General features: G+C 39.0%; 1 protein-coding gene across 2 annotated transcripts; it reads right to left on the bottom strand.

The window, feature by feature from the left end:
- Nucleotides 1-258: 258 nt before the first annotated feature.
- Nucleotides 259-17,805, bottom strand: LOC587706 (ruvB-like 2). 2 transcript variants are annotated; one of them, XM_030989657.1, is made up of 14 exons: nucleotides 17,712-17,805; nucleotides 14,651-14,830; nucleotides 13,567-13,639; nucleotides 12,875-13,004; nucleotides 12,431-12,497; nucleotides 11,894-12,000; nucleotides 11,087-11,180; nucleotides 10,341-10,464; nucleotides 9,440-9,534; nucleotides 5,708-5,826; nucleotides 3,638-3,757; nucleotides 3,056-3,185; nucleotides 2,312-2,438; nucleotides 259-815 (listed from the first exon to the last, which is right to left on the bottom strand). In XM_030989657.1, exons 1-14 carry the CDS (start codon nucleotides 17,718-17,720, stop codon nucleotides 790-792), a joined length of 1,401 nt encoding a protein of 466 aa, XP_030845517.1. In that variant the 5' UTR covers nucleotides 17,721-17,805; the 3' UTR covers nucleotides 259-789. The 2 variants fall into 2 exon arrangements, with proteins under 2 accessions (XP_030845517.1, XP_030845518.1); XM_030989658.1 differs by lacking the exons at nucleotides 14,651-14,830; nucleotides 17,712-17,805 and adding an exon at nucleotides 14,292-14,371.
- Nucleotides 17,806-18,007: the final 202 nt, after the last annotated feature.

Genomic DNA, 18,007 nt, shown 5'->3' with positions numbered 1-18,007 from the left:
TTAACTATAATTTTCAGTTACATACATATTTACCAAGTGTCAATAAGTCGGCAAATGAATCAAACTTTTCCCCTTATCTCAACATCACTCTACTCATCCCCGTCTTGGGCACACAGAGATTCCCTGAAAGTTTGCCTCACTGCCAACAATATTAATCAGTAGTCAAAGGCCATCACCTGATTACCACGTGTGTATACAAAGTACTGATAAGGATACAGATAGCAGGAAATCCAAAGGCCATACCGGTAAACGTTTTTCTTTTCTTCAAAGGTCCTATTCAACCCCTCTGATATTTCACATGGTCACAAAAGCAGTCAATTCTGTTACAAAGTTGTTTATAAGTACAAGGTAAAACATCCATTATTACACTCAGAAACAGAAAAGTCTGTATTCAGTTAATTCATTTAAACCCAACCCTGGGTTGATAGGCCCTAAATTTTTATTTAGGGAAATAAGTGTTCAATTAAAAATTAAAAAAATAATAATGAGAGGGGGGAGAAGGAGGGGGAAAGATTTTTCCAAGCCGTGTTGCACCTTAATTTTAAAGCCGTTTGCCAAATTTGCATAAGATTCAAGCCACGCATAACGATAAAAACACAACTGACATAACACTGCATTTGCATTAATCACGGAAGTATCTTTGTGAAGTTTCTGGTCGAGCAGTATACTTGAGTGATGTTTGGATTATGGGTGTATTTTCTGGGAGACCGGTATCCGAGGCACAGAGTGAATAAATAGATGCTATGTTGACAAAACAAATGAGGGGTTTGAAGCTCGGATGAGACATCCTCATGTATCCATTTCCTCATCATTATCTGTGAAGCAAAATAGAAGTAAGATAAAATAATGAAAATCAATTATCATCAATTCATCATCATGGTAATGGCCATCTTCATCATCCCCATCAAAAATATAAATATTAAATTTCATTATAATTATTATCAATTCTTTTATATAACTATCATTGGTACACGTGTAGTATTATTATCTATCATTTCGTTGCACATCATCATCAAGATCCTCCTATTCATCATCATGTTCATCCTTATTTACATTCACCTTCGTCCACATCTCGCATAAATCTAATAGAATCTCATCTGCTCTTACATCAATCTCGTTGAACATGAAATTTTGTTGGTATTCTTTTATCATCACCATCACCATCACCATTATCATCATAACCATTATCATCATGACCATCATCATCACCACCATCACCATCACCATTATCATCATAACCATTATCATCATGACCATCATCATCACCATTATCATCATAACCATTATCATCATGACCATCATCATCACCACCATCACCATCACCATTATCATCATAACCATTATCATCATGACCATCATCATCACCATTATCATCATAACCATTATCATCATGACCATCATCATCACCACCATCACCATCACCATTATCATCATAACCATTATCATCATGACCATCATCATCACCACCATCACCATCACCATTATCATCATAACCATTATCATCATGACCATCATCATCACCATTATCATCATAACCATTATCATCATGACCATCATCATCACCACCATCACCATCACCATTATCATCATAACCATTATCATCATGACCATCATCATCACCACCATCACCATCACCATTATCATCATAACCATTATCATCATGACCATCATCATCACCATTATCATCATAACCATTATCATCATGACCATCATCATCACCACCATCACCATCACCATTATCATCATAACCATTATCATCATGACCATCATCATCACCAGCATCACCATCACCATTATCATCATAACCATTATCATCATGACCATCATCATCACCATTATCATCATAACCATTATCATCATGACCATCATCATCACCACCATCACCATCACCATTATCATCATAACCATTATCATCATCACCATCATCATCACCACCATCACCATCACCATTATCATCATAACCATTATCATCATGACCATCATCATCACCATCGTCAACATCATCGTCACCATCATCATCATCACCACCACTGTCATCCTCATCTTTATCATCAACACATTCATCCCCATCTGAATTCACCTACATCCACCTCTGAGCTAAATCACAGTGAATCTTATCTCCTGCTGGAACATGAAATCTTGATGGTAATCTTTATCATCATCACTATCATCAATTTATATCACCATCCTCATAATCATCACCATAACCATCATCATCGTCATTAACATCATCACCACCATCATCATCCTCACCCTCGTCATCATCATTATCATCATCTTCACCTGCGTGCACATCTAACCCAAGTATTACCTCCTGCCGGGTCCACCTCGTTGAACATAAAATCTTGCTGGTATTCTTTCAAGAACTGCGTTGATCTTGATTCATCCAAGAAGAGAGAATACACGCGCCTGATATCATCTACTTCTACCTCCGTACCCTGCGACACCAAACAGAACAGAAAAGTGAATAGAATTTAGATTTATCTGTGCATAGAGGCTCAGTTTACTTGAATTATGATATTTTCATATTTACAAAAGATGAATGGAGGTGTAATGGTATAGTAGCTCATTCACTGCATAACACACAACAATGGAATCATCCCATGTACGCGGTATTGGCGAGCCAAAGATTTCATCAATGTTAGTCACTAAATAGTTAAATACACACTATTTTAAAGCCTATCAGTACTAGTGTACAGGAGGGATTAGACCACACGGCATGGTCACTGACGGTGGTTATCTCATCAAATCAGCTCTCAAATAACATAGGGGGACCAATTAGGCATTGTTTGTTACGTAGTAGGTGCAAGTAGCTACAAAAAATGCAGTCCCGCTTTAAAGAGTAGAAGAAAAATTACCTTTCTTTTCCTAGAGACTAGGTTCGCTGCTAAGATTGTTTCTAAGGTGTCGTGGTGCTAATCAAGAATGGAATTGGTTGATTTTGGAAGGCCATTTTGTTGCACAAAGTAATCATTCCTTGATTTGTGCCTATTATTCGTCCGAAATGTTTGCACATATGGCAAAAGAGCAACTGTTAAATGAGTAGAAGAATTACCTTTCTTTTCCTGGAGACAAGGTTTGCTGCTGTGATGAGCTGAATGGCGTATCTCAATGATGTCTCTAAACCAATCCTCGTCAGGACCGTCAGCGCATCATCAGTCATCTCAACATCTTCCTCCTCACATCTGAGAAATTAAACAATTAATAATAATAATAATTAGTGGCATTTCTATAGCGCCGTCTAACTAGAAATTCTATTCCGAGGCGCCTTAATTATTACCCCGGCTTTAGCCTAGCTGACATTAGAGATTGACCAAACAAAATTTTCACTTGAAACAATGAAAAATATCAATTAGTAACGACAAATAATAATAACAGTGATAATAACATCTAGCAATAAGTACACTCTACAAAGTACAACTCTATCATGGCATTTACAAATAGATCATACATAATGTTGAACTAAAGTTTAAACTGAAGATAAGTACAAAGATTGTAAGGAAAGAAAAGGGGATTCATTAAAAGAGATTTTCAAGGATTTCTGAAATTAATCTGTGGAATTATCTCCTATAATTGTCTCCACACCCATGTTAATTCATACAGTGCTTCCTAGTTCTTACCAACAGGAGTTTCTTACCTGATGTTCAAGATTTGCTTCAACTCCTTCTCATTGTAGGTTGATGTGGAGATGATGAGTAGCCTGTCCAACAAGTCTAGAGGGATTCCGTGAGGACTCTGGTAGCTGGTGCCTCGAATTCTATTGGAAAAAGAGATATTTAATATTAATATTGGATGGCCTTGATGTGAATACAAGGAAATATTAGACGAAACATGCCAACAAAATAAGATGAATCAGAGACAAAATCCAATATTTTTTGCAAATCGAGTTTAATATTCCCTTGGCAGAATAACACCAACCAATGTTCTTGTTACTATTCCAAAATGAAATATTATAATTTTGAGAAAAAAATTCACGTTCTACAAAACCTTTTTACGCCACGTGTTCGTGTAGTCCCATATACATCTTTCTGTGCAAGTGTTTGTAACATTACCAAGACTTGGCCAAATTTCTTATCATTTTGATGATTCCAGAACCTTGCAATACACACAAATTCTTATATGCTAGATGATCAACCTTTTCTGGTCGGTTCCACACCGTTTCTTTAACAATGCAATTGCATGACCAGAACTCAACTTTATCTTTAATATCTATGGGTGTATCCATTGTCTAGCCTTGCATGTTGGAAGACGTCTCCATTGCTAACACAAACTCAAAAGGCCACGAGTCCATTAACTTTAATATCATGCTCCCTTGACAGAGAATAATGGTCAGGTTCAACAAATCTTTATGACAGGCACATGTAATCCACACAAAGTACACATACATGTTCATGTAGCATGAGTCAAGACTGTTCAAAATAGGCAATTTTCGCAATGAACCAAATTTATGCATACCGTATTTGCCGGCGGTAAGGCCGCAGCGCCGTATAGGCCGCACCCCCGATTTTGACTTTAAAAACAAATATTAAAAAAAAGTGTCGAAGTCGGGATTTGATCTCTTGCTTACAAATGTTGATGTGACTAAAATCACCGCCTAAGACCGCTCGGAAAAAAAAAAGGAAAAAGAATTATTTTTGTCGAAGTCGGGATCCGATCTCTTGCGTTCAGATGTTGATGTGACTAAAATCAGCGCCTTAGACCGCTCGGCCATGCCACTCTGATGCTAGCATATGAAGTTTTCTGTGATGTATACATTGCCCCTCTCTCTTGTGTATTGAAATGGATTCAAAATAGCGACTTCGCGTGCTAGATGCTTCGCGGCAGCTCCGTTAAACGGGCCCTTCTTTTACTTTTGCAATGCATCGGCACGAACTTATATCAAGATCTATCGGCAGATGTTGTTTTTGGAAGTTTATTTTCGTCTTTATGTCAACAATGCAAGATAAAATTGTTGGTAAGATGTGTAGAAATGTATAGTTATTGTACCGTTCGTAGGTCTAGTCCCATATGTGCAAATTCGTGCTGGTTTTGACTTTTTTTTTTTTTTTTTTTTTACTCTTTCGCCGCATAGGCCGCACCCCGACTTTTTGATATTTTCTCTTCCAAACATACTGCGGCCTTTACACCGGCAAATACGGTACGCCTTTGTGAAGTGCCTCGACACGAATGATCTCATTCACCTTTTTAATTTATGAATGCTAGTATGCAGTTGTGAGTCGGTCAAAGGAGGTGCACACCATCTTATTCTTTGTTTGATTGATAATTTGTTTGATCTCATGTTTGACCTTATGTTTGATCTCATTTTTAATTTTTTTATTATATATGCATGATTTATTGAATAAAGAACATATTTATATTTTTTGTGTTTATTACAAGTTTTAGTTGGTAATTTTAATTCAGACAATAGTGCGCTTAGAAACACCTGTATTAAGCGCCTAATAAATGTTATATATTATTATTATTATTATTACAAATAAATGTATCTCAAAGTCAGAATTCAAATTGCATGCATTACTTGTTGCTAGGTAGGGTGTAAACATTATGGCTTTAATTACCTAACAACACGTTATATATGCAGTTGCATTCTGACTACAAGTATTTGTTTGTAAACGGGTGAATGAAATAATTTGTATCGAGGCACTGAAGTGTGAATTCGGTTAGATTATGGAATGGCCTATTATCATTTGTAGGGCGCGGTCAGACCCACCTTGTAATGCCTCTGTTAGTAGCCATGATGAGGACCGGGGCCATGTCATCTTCTAGAGCTCGGTTCAAGAATGAGAAGCTTTCAATGTCCAGCATGTGAACCTCATCAATGAATAGAACCTGAAGATAAAGAGGATATGTGTTAGACACAAATGCTTTCAAAGTCAATGTGTTGGAATTGCAAATGAAGGAGGCATAATGGCGTAGTGGCGGAGCAGAAGTCTTGGGTTCGAAACAAGTCAAAGGGCTAGTGTCCTTTGGTAAGGCATTCATCCTCATAACCAAGTCTCAAAGAGAGGACTTAAAGCCGTCAGTCGCCTGGTTGCTTACTTACAAGCACATGCTTTCTTAGCAGTCAGGTAAACAAACAAACAACAAACATAAAACAAATATGCTCTAAAAAAAAATTCTGAACTGGGGAGGTGTCAGGGCTTGAAAATTGGCATCCCTGAATTTTTCAGTATGAAAAGAGCGTTTAAATGGAAACAAGAAAAGTGATCTTTACATGCAGGTGGTCCTATTCTTCCTTTACATGACTTTATGCCCTTTTCCATGACTAGATAAGTACTATTTTGGTATGGGTTCAGGGTTCTTGTTAATTTTTCTGATAGCAGGCTATTTATGATTTACAGGAGGCTACTAAAATTGCAAAAGAAAAATCTCTGTGCGCGTAGCGCACATCACCATGTGCGCGAAGCGCACATCACGAGCGCGAAGCGCGAAGTCCCTTGCGGCCGGGGTCCAGGGCCCGCCCAAGGGCCCTGGAAGCTTTAGGGTTTTAGATGCTCTCTGGTGCTATCTTAGCCTTATTTTTGAAGATATGACCACACTGTATGAGCCATAGTTTAATGATAAAGATCATGAATATTTTGGCTGAATAACTTACTTTTCATATGATATACAATATGAAATGAAAATGCTCCATTATTGTTTCTGATAAATCAATCATATTTGTGAAAGCGTGTCTTCGTGAAGCTTGTGATAACAGAAATTTGAGATAGCGACTTGACCGAATATTAGGCCTGAGTCAAACTGTTTAACCGCATTCATCAAAACCGTTTAGCATTTCTCGCTCCGGTTAACCGTTATTTGCATACATTTTGGAATGTGCTAATAGCCGATGATAAAGATAATCAAAGAAACCGCAGTGTAATGTTACACCCTGGCCGCTGCGCGCCAGCTTTCTGGCAGCAGTAATCCCCATGAATGAATTTGTAAACAATAAAACAACCAGCCCCCTTCTCTCTTTTCTCACCCTCTTTATTCCCTTCTCTCTGCAATGTGTTCATCGCTCATGTACCTTTTCTTATCACTGCACTCTCAGCTCACAACTTTCTAAATGTTTACATCACATTCGATGGTCAGTTTTTCTCATACCCTTCTCCCCCGAGTCTCTCTCTCTCTCTCTCTCTCTCTCTCAATATTAATATCCATCCCTTGCCGACTCGCCCCCTAAAATAATGTTCATATATAAATAAAATACAAAAATATTGATAACAATAATAATTGAAGTTTTAGAAATATCAATCAACAAAGTCTTGGATATTGTGAGTAATTTAAGTTTTTGATCATTCTTCAATTCAGCCGATTAACACAACCACCCTTTCTATCTAGTCTCACTTGTTTTACTTCTTTACTCTCTCGTGTCCCTGCCTCGTCCATGCAGGGACATGCAGGGACATGCTAGCCCATGCATGCTCTCTCAGTCACACACACATGTACACACAAACCTCCGGCGCCCGAATACACTGTACATACACACAGATGGAGAGCTCATGCTTGTCACATGCACACATGTGGGCGTGGCTTCTTGACCTCCCACTGAACTGGGTACGGTGAAAGCACGCGCGGTCACCAACCTGTAATTTATGCTGGTATCAAACTCCACCCACATAGCTACAGAACCTTCCTGATTGGTCACTAACTTGGATCAGCTCATTGCAGGGTGTGTCTTGGGTGTGTGTGATACACACTTCCACATAATTTCATATGGCAATGATACATGCAGGGAGCTCTCTCCCTGACCATGTGCAAACATTGCATTGCAAGGGCATATATAAACACGTCACAGATCAGCTATCTTCACAGAGTAACTTTGCAAGGTTAATCATGATATCAAATTCAGATGAGGAATAATAAGACATGTTTTATGTTGTTTATTACTGGTCTCTGTTTATCAGGATGACCCAATTTGTGCCATAGTCCGGGGCTGGGAATGCTCAGCCCGACAGTCTGAAGACCAGCAGGGTTCCGAGCTACAGCACTATTACAAATACTGTATTTTCACTTTTTCAGATACTTTTAACGATTAACCGTTTAGCACAAAAACCGTAATGACTCAGGCTTACCGAATATGATGTGATTTTTGTATTATTATTTTTTTTTTTTGGAGAGGCTTACAGCCGGCTACGATTGCCGTTACAGCCGGAAAAAATAGCCGGTTGCCGGCTATTAACAAGAACCCTGTGGGTTGCAGCATCCAAGCAGCGTACCAACACCACCCCCATTGTCAGTTCAAACTGGAATGCTGCCATGGCCACACACGGCCCACACCTACGATCAATTTCAATGACTTTCCATTACTTTGGGAATTTTCCTTCAATTTCCATGACTCTCCATAGAATTCATTTTTCCATGACCTTGGGAACCCAGATTCTTACATGAGACAACAAGTATTGTCTTTCTATAAATCTGGTTGCATCTAATCAGATTTAACTCTGCATTATTCTTTCCAAGCTAACTGGTGACAAACTATTATATTTGACAGCGAGTAGGTTTGTCTTGCAATCCTTTTTGCTATTTATGTTGAGCGTTGGCCAATCATAGGCCGACCTTTACATTGAGAGACCAGTATCACAATTTATGCAAATTGGATGCTTATCTTCACAAGATGACCCCCTCCCCAATGTGATAAGGCAAGACAGTACAGCAAGTTTTTAGGGGGGCTAGTCTCCTGCCCTCACAGTGTGGACAAAATACATTTAAAAAAGCTACAAATAATTTCCCTTTTCTATCAATTTCAACAACAAATCCTGGAAGATATATATTTAGAGGAATTCCCTCCTGGACCGATGTCGGCCTTCTTTTAAAAAACGAACCCCAAACCAAAACAAAATAGCAAGATGTAACAACTTCTTGTCTGCTTTGTTTTTGTCTTCTATATTTTATTCTTTGCCATGTGGTCTTACCCCCTCAAAGCATAGAGTCAACGCTAATGCATATTGACCTCTAGCGCTGTAATACGTGCAGAGAGGCATTGTATTTTACTGGTATTTAGGTGTCATCAATTGTCACTACAGTAAGTGAACTCGGTCGAGTTTTGTACAATGGTGTTTGAAATGTTGAGAATCAATAGAGGTCGACTAAACAGTTTTTAATACACAAAAAGTATACTAATGCTGGGGGGCGTTTCACAAAGATCCTAAGTCAAACTTAACTCTAAGTTGGACTTAAACATTATGGAGAGCCATTTGTAGCCATTAAATAAAAAATATTTAAAAGCGAAAATTTAAGTATTTTGACCTATTTATAAATTCCACATCAAGAACATGAATTCTCCATGATAATAGAAAATATCAGTGATTAGAATAAACATTTCATGCTTTTTAAAATAAATTTTACAAAATATTTTCATAGATGCTAACGGCTTTCCATAATGGTTGAGTCCAACTTTGAGATAAGTTCAACTTAGGATCTTTGTGAAACACCCCCTGCTATGTGTGGTCTTTCTTACCCCTGGTACAATGTCTGCCTTTCCTTCCTCCCTCCACTCAGCCACCTTGGCGTTGATCTGCTCTCGCACCTCCGGCTTGATCTCACCGGTGTCTCCTGCAACCAAACATCAGAACATACTGGCAATAATAATAATAGCTCACATTTATAATGCCCCTAATACTTTGTTTCTAGGCGCAGCTCATATTGTTACCCCGGTCATCGGATTCAGGCTTGCCCGCAACACAATGAATGCATATTTTCCACTCCCTGGGGAGCATTCCAGCCAGTCGCCATTTTACAAGTGCCACTTGCTAATCCAACCACATTAACTTTTGCATCCTACCGGGTACCCATTCAACACCTGGGTGGAGAGTGGCAACTGTAGATCAATGTCTTGCCAAAGGACATTAGTGCCGCGGCGGAAATTGAACCGCGGACCTTGTTATTCATAGTCCGGTGACATATCCACTCGACCACGACACCTTTAAAATCGACAATCAAAAGATAAATGTAGCACTGGACTGAATCTTTATCTTCCACGTGGTTCTCATATGATCTGAGACTTATCCACCTCTGGACATAGTGCTAAATAGTTGTAAGTAAAATAAGGAAAGGGCCTTCATGTAATAGAATATCACTTCAGCCGCCTATCTGAGCCTAGGTGTAGCATAATAATAATAATAATAATATTCTGCTTTTATATAGCTCCCAATACATTGATACAATGAATTGTCTAAGCGCTTTCCAGATATATTAGTACCCCGGTCACTGATTCATGCTTACCGTACAGGTTGTCATATAACTCCATCAATAAAATGAAATGGGCTGTACACTCGGCCCATATCAGGGCAGAGCTTTGGAGTCTTGTACAGTTAAAGGCTAAGTGTGAACAGACCCTTGTTAGCCTGATGTGAACGTACCTGAGAAGAGAGCAAGGAACCCCTGTGTACGGCTATTGATAACGTCTATCTCATGTAACGTCACCGTGTGGACGACTTCTTTCCTCTTCTGAAGCTCACCTTCGGGGCACTGAACAAACTTAGTCTGAAAGGAGACATATCAAGACACACACATCAAGGTTTGCGTTAAAGCCCGTCTGTACTAGTTTGGCCAGGAGGGATTAGACCACCCTGCATGGTCATTGACAGGTGGTTATCTCATCAACTTAGCTCTCAATTACCATAAGAAAAAGAGGATCATGGGGGTCCAACGGGCACCGCTTAGGCATTGTTTTCTATATAGAGGGTGCAAGTAAGTAGCTACAAGTAGTAGAGTGGGGCTTTAATATATCTGTATTTGCACAAATGGTGAGAATTTAATTGAAGAATACAAGAAGTAGTAAAAAGGTGTATTTTGGTGATGTCCTCAAACATCAAAATAAGCGCTGATTAGAGAAAAAAGGAATATTCTTCAGTTTCGTATTTAAATGGCATGCCAATCCCCCCATATAATGTCTGCATCCAACCGGGCACCCATTTAAAACCTGGGTGGAGAGTGCCAAATGTTGATTAATGTCTTGCCGAAAGTGGGACTCGAAACCGCTTACCATGTGATCCACGGTTTGGTGACTTATCCACTACACGACAACACCTCTACATATCCAGTCTTTGTCCCACTGGGTTTTAAAGTTTTGTATAAATGATCTATATCTGCTTGAGGTTCTTACCTGTGGTCCCATAGCATCGTAGTCCCTGGCTCTTGTGAATGACCTTCCAAGCTTATTGATCTTGCCTGTAGCCTTGTCTATCGTGATGATGTCACTGAATGGAAAAAAATGATTACATATATAAACAGGTCTCAACATTTTTGTTTTGGGGGTACAAAATCTGAAGGGAACTTTCAAGAAAGAGCTCCAGTGTGTATGCACATGAAATACATAAATGTACAGAATTGCTGTTTTGAATATGAAATATTTATGTATTATGTAAGAAACAAGCAACAAGTATGTGAACACAAATCTTATTTTAATTGATGAATTGGTCCATGACACAGTCACAATAAACTGGAAACAAATTCCTCAGCTCTTCTAATTCTGACTTATCAATATTCACCAGTCCGCCATTACAACATAGGGCTAGCTTTGAATGTTCTGGGAGTGCTGGGAGTAATTCAAGTTTATAAAGAAATTGTGGCTTGCATCCAGTAAATAGAGATCATGTGCTTGTTCATGTAACTCAAAACAAGTCAGAAAAAGTCTTGAAATTTGAAGCCGCAATCAACTGCTTGCTGGGCAGCGACTCTAACCCCAGGCCATCACTGGTCCATGGCACAGTCACAATGAACTGGAAACAAATTCCTCAGCTCTTCTTATTCTGAAGTATCAATATTCACCAGTTCACCATTACAACATAGGGCTAGCTTTGAATGCTGGGTTCTCTGGGAGTAATTTCAATTTGTGAAAGACTTTTGGCTTGCACCCATTAAATAAAGATCAGATGCTCATTCTTGAAATTCATAAAGAAATGTTTCTCACCCTGCTTGGACCTTCTCCTTTGTGAGAGATTCAATCATCTTTGTTCCGAGGTCATAAACCGTTTCCATCTCGGTCGTCTTTAGAGTCAGCTTCCCAACCTTGGCACCCTATGAGCAGTAAACACACAATAATGGAATCATCTCATGTACGCGGTATTGGCGAGCCAAAGATTTCATCAATTTTTTAGTCACTGAATAGTTAAATATACACTATTATAAATGGAAATTAATTTGTTTTGTTTGTTTGATTTGTTTTTATCAAAGGGGAGAAACAAGTAAAAGATGATTCAATTCATCATACCTTACATATCTAACATTACGCTTATCCAAACTCTTAATTTCAAGTATTTAGTAGCTTCCGACATCTTATCACATAGAGGAATCCAAATCATTGTTATAAAAAAGGGGCTTTGCCTCCGACGAGAAATGAACACCAAGATATAACAATGCCCCAACAAACACGGGGGATGTCCCAAAATATATGTAACACTTCATATTTCCATATCTGAACGAGCCTTAAATGGGAGGGTATACTTACTGTTCCAGTAGCTGGTCTATCGATTTGGATCTCCACCACTTCTCCCTCAATGATTTCAGTCTCCTCTCTAGAAAGAGATAATCACAAAGAATTTGAGAACATCTCTATCTCACTATTCAAAACCAAGAAGATAAAATTTACAGCATTTTTCTACATGAAACCCAGAAAATAATGGTAATGTGTTTCCGGAAAGACCAGACTGCACAAGAAAATAAACGTAATTCTTCCAGTCTGTCTCTACAGAAGTTTAGAAGTGGACTTCCACAGGTATAGAAGATGTCTGAGAAGTGGGAAATGCATGCAGTAATGCATTGTGTAACATCACCTATTGAACGCTAAACTACAGGGCCCCATTTCACAAAAATTGTGATCACCAAGGAATAGACCCCTTTCAGAAAAGGCCCGAGATTCACAACGGATACGAATAGAGACTGTTGGACCTACTTGATTCTGATTCCGATAGATCTTCTGAAAGCCTGAGTGAGAGCCTCTGTCTTACTCATCTCTAGCGAGAAGATCTCACTGCCGGCTATAGCTGTGAAGGGTGTGTCTTGACCAAGGGCTTGAGCCATACCTGCGACAGTCAGTGGAAAATATAGACATACATTTAACAACCAAATTATTTATAACGTTACCGTGTTTTGTAAATTGAAAAGAGAACAAAATGTTGTCGCCGGAATGTTTGTCCTACAAACATACACATCCTTATATTCAACCCTAAAAGCAAAAGATGACCGTGGTTATAATATATATCTGTAACGCGCTTTGAGAGAGCGCTTTGAGAAAACACCTATATAACAAATTATCATTATTATTATCAAAAGCTTTCATGACTTTATCACCTTCAGTCTTACACATCTCTTCATACTAAAGTTATACAATTTTGATCAACAGGTACAGCGCAGCATCAAAAATCGCTGCTCAATACAAAACTGTCCATTCACAGATATGACTTTTAGTCAATAAGCAATAATTCATGAACTATCAGAGAAACATATAGATATGAAACTTCATGGGATTATTCTTGACGATATTATCTATCTCATGTCAAGTTTCAGAATTGTTGTCACTCAATCTGCGAGATCGCAGGAGGCCTGAAAGAAGTAATGCTCATAATGAGCTCGAGACTAACTCACCCATAGCTATAGCAGTCTTGCCAGTACCTGGCTGGCCTGCAATAAGGACTGCTCTCCCTGCTATTTTACCTTCCTGTAACAAAAAATAAATAAACAAGAAAAAGGGAAAACATAATTGAGAGTAAGCCTCGACTTTTTGTGCTATGGTTTCAGAATGTACATGTAGCTAGCAATGAACACAAGGAGTCTCTTCGTTGGAAGAGTTGTCTGAATTTGAATGACCGTCATCAAGAGTTGTCTAATACCTCATCGCTTACTGGACAACTCCTGCAACTCTCCTGGCTGCCATCTGGCCAACCATCCTGGCCAACCATCCTATTTCATAGATTTCCAGAGCAGTTTATGAGCTTACAAGAGCAAAAGTAATCTTATTTCTTTCTTTTTTCCTCCTCCTCCTCCTCCTAAGAGACATTCCTTGCTTCAAATGCATCACAAAGCCCTACCTTAATACTTAATCTTAGTGCTTACAAGAGCTACAGTACTCTAACTTGCAGTTTTTTTCTTCAACTTGCTTTCTTGCTTGCCAAATTATCTCACCTTGATCACCTCCAGGATGACTCCTGCAGCTCTCCTAGCTGCCGTTTGTCTGACCATCCCCCGAGAGACATTCTTTGCTTCAAAAACATTACAAAGACCTACCTTAGAGGTATCCAGACCTTATCTTTGTGTTCACTAGTACTCAAACTTACAAATTCTTTTTGAACTTTCTTGCCAAAATATCTAACCTTGATCATCTCCAGGATGACTCCTGCAGCTCTCCTGGCTGCCGTTTGTCTGACCACCATCCCAGAGACATTCCTTGCTTCAAATGCACAACAAAGCCCTACCTCACTACTCAAACTTCTAGTTTCTTTTTCAACTTGCTTTCTTGCTTGCCTAATGATCTCACTTTGATCATCTGCAGGATGACTCCTGCAGCTCTCCTGGCTGCCATTTGTCCGACCATCCCCTGAGAGACATTCTTTGCTTCAAATGCATCACAAACCCCTACCTTAATACTTTATCTTAGTGCTTACAAGAGCTACATCACTCAAACTTGCAGTTTTTTCTTCAACTTTCTTTCTTGCTTGCCTAAGGATCTCACCTTGATCATCTCCAGGATGACTCCTGCAGCTCTCCTGGCTGCAGTTTGTCCAACCATCCCCTGAGAGACATTCCTTGCTTCCAGGGCATCATCTAGACCAAGACCTCTGATGTGGGAATGAGCTCCTATCCGCTCGATCCTCGTCACTTCACGAACCTCCTGGACCTTCTGTGCTGTTGACTGTAAACCAGGAGAAAAGTATTGTTATATTTTTGCTACTATTTACCCAAATGTTTGATGGTAAACTTGGTGTTTTACTACTTTTTAGCAAAAATTATTTGTTTGATTTTCACTTTTCTTTTCACAAGGGCATAGCAGCCTCATGTCATTAGTAAAGGTGCATGACTTATATAGGAGGTTGTACTACCTCTATGGTCAGATACTTTTGTCAAGATTTTTGGTTGCCAATTTGAGAGTCTCCCATTTAGTTTGCCAATTTTCTTTGTTAACATAAATTTGATGCAAAGCGATCACCTCAGTTAAACATGAAAATATTGAAAGTAGATCTTGTCTCATGTTAAATTTCCCTTTTTGACTGTCTACTTATTTTGTTTTCATAACAGTTTTTTTGTAATGACCCACTCACAAATCCAATGGGCTCCTGACCTCAGTGAGGCAACACTTTCCTGGGAAAAACAGCCTTGTTGTTGGTGTAGTTTCTTTTGCCCCTTTATGGAAGACAGTCTCCTAATTAGTCGCTAACTGAACACACGCGCGCGCCGCACCCGACCAGCGGGGTTGTATGTAATTGTATTGGGCTTCAGTTTGCTGTGAATCCTGTGAGAAAGTGCATATCATTTTATAACTCTTTGTTTTCAGGAAAAATACTCCAAAAAAGATAAGAAAATTGACAGGAAACAGGTAACAAACAGATCGACTTTTAAATCATGGCCTTTATTTGCACATTTGATGAATATTTACTTCATTTTGGGTATTTTTTTAGTACGGTATCTCGGATCTCCACGCCAGAATTACGGGTCAAATTTTGGATAGACTTCTGAACTAGCACCAGTTATTTATCAGTAGGGAGGCCAATGCCCAAATCTAACTTTTTAATTACTAATTTGTTTATACTAAAACTAAGATTAAAAGAAAGCATTTACTTTCACTAAGAAAATCCACCCATCTGCCGACTCCATAGGTTCCATCAAATAGGAGATATCCAGCTGGTTTGTAGCCATTTCCTTCTACGCCTTTCCGTACGTAAGAGCCTTGAAACAATTATATTTCATGTTGCAAAGTTACGTTCATAATTAGACAGGCCCGAGGGACAAAGTTCATGATGAAGTTTAAAACTTCGCGCGAAAGTGCAATCACTCAACAGCGGCTAGCCTTGAATCGGTCGCACACGTACACACCTTCTTCTTCTTAGTTGATCCCTCCACCGACACAGGCAAGCCCCGATGCAGGCTGAAGTCCAGCCATCAATGTGCGAACGATTACATCTTCTACTACTACGAGCCGAAGACGATGGTTCAAAAAAGGAAAGAAATATATATAATTCATTGATATTTACCTTAGATGTGTATTCCAATAATTTGATTTCCTCATGAGTATTCCTTATTATCAACGATCGAGAAGTTACGAGGTCCAATTAAAATCCATCTTGCAGCGAACACAATCATAGCGCACATCCATGCATGCAACGTACGTGTACTAATATTTCTCTCACTCTTTCTCTCTCTCTCTCCCTTTCGCTATACGTAACATACACACTCACTAACCATGTATCATACAACACACACCTTCAAATCATGGCTTTCATTTCAATTCTCAATTGGAGTATAGACTGCTCACGTAGACTTTTTTTTTTACTGAAATATCTTTTTTAACACTTCTCATACATTACTGCACGACACTCGTATCTAGTGCTGTGAGAATAAGGTACTAGGGTCTATAAATAAGACTACGCTTTGCGCACGATCTGACCGGAGCTCAGATTATGTCGCAATACCCTTTATTTTTGGCGCGAACAATGACGTCACTGTTCACTGTTTTCCTTCTCATTTTGAGATGGATGTAGCTATAGGGCTCAAACCAACGCAAGATTGACAGAACATCGTACTCTATCTACTTTCGAATGTTCAGTTTGTAAAAATCTGTATTTAAAAAGATATAATCTTTTTTCTTTATATTTTCTAGTTGTTAGAAGTGGCAATTGTGAACATCTGAAATGTTGATCTCTATCAAAAGTTCTTTACTCAAAACGGATCCCATATTTTTAGGGTCTACCTTCTGCCAATGAGAAGGTTTTTAGTGAGCAAACCTCTACGCCCTCTAGGATTTTCTTAGTCGGTGGTGCGAGTGCGTCAAGGTCGTCTGCAACCACAATCATTGGATTAAAAAACGTCAAAATCTGCAAGATTGTCAACAAATGGTGAAAGACTGTTACAGATCCGTGATTATAGGTAGATCTATGTTGTGAAATGTATAATTGTATTTTCTTTTCATATTTTCTTCAATTTTTATTTTTACATCATTTTTTTCCCTTTGCTAATTTTTTGAAGTGGGCGACGAGCGCACAAATCGTAGGTGTAGAAGCCTTACGCCCGGGCATTGGCCTCCCTATTATCAGTTGCAAATTTTGCAACTTGCAATCCTGAATAGAAAATGCTAGAGTCATAATAGACTCTATCGGCTAGCCATTATTCAATACCCTGATTTTTTTCTTAAAATCAACGCCATGCCCATGGGCAGAGCTAATGTCCGGCCATGGTCCCACTCGCAGTCACAAGTCGCAGTAGGCCTACTTGAGGCATGAGGCCGAGTGTGGATACCACACCGTGCACTATCGCCTCGCCAGCTACCGCTGATCCAGCGGGCTGGTTACGCGTCGGCGATACGGTTGTCAAGGCTCACGCACAACATTTAAAAAAAGTAACTTCGATCGATAAGTCTACGGTAAAGTACGAGGATACAGTTCATTTTCACAAATCATTTGTCACCGATCATATCTCTGTCTAGATTTAAGATAGAAATACATCAATGAATGAATCAAATAATGTCATTAAGTTTTATTATCAATTTTAACATTACAATCACAAAAACCACGCGAACTTACCGCTGCCATCTTGATCTGTGATCTGCCCGTAGATGGCGCGCGACGCCAATAAATTGGCTCAAAGCTGAAATGTCCAAAAGGGTCGTCCCCTGAAATTTAGAAACTCGCCGAAAATTGTTTAAAACACTACTATTCATGGGTGTCGATCTGTAATTGATACCTATTGTTCAGGGGGGATGATCTATTCATTCATCTCCCCTGAACAATAGGTATTACGCAAGGATCGACACCCATGCTACTATTTATAAGCACGTAGGACCACGGTATGCAATTGTATTATTATTGTAATACATGAC

Source organism: Strongylocentrotus purpuratus, unplaced genomic scaffold (genome assembly GCF_000002235.5).
Source record: "Strongylocentrotus purpuratus isolate Spur 01 unplaced genomic scaffold, Spur_5.0 spur5_scaffold_18, whole genome shotgun sequence".
NCBI classification, from domain to species: domain Eukaryota; kingdom Metazoa; phylum Echinodermata; class Echinoidea; order Camarodonta; family Strongylocentrotidae; genus Strongylocentrotus; species Strongylocentrotus purpuratus.
This window is presented reverse-complemented; position numbering and strand designations above follow the sequence as displayed.

Bases quoted from the DNA above. Each gene is read 5' to 3' on its own strand.
- LOC587706 (XM_030989657.1), bottom strand. The intron at 10,465-11,086 runs GTAAGAACCTCA...GTCTCCTTTCAG, and splicing joins ACGATGCTATGGGACCACAG to ACTAAGTTTGTTCAGTGCCC. The intron at 3,186-3,637 runs GTAAGAAACTCC...TTAATTTCTCAG, and splicing joins AAGCAAATCTTGAACATCAG to ATGTGAGGAGGAAGATGTTG.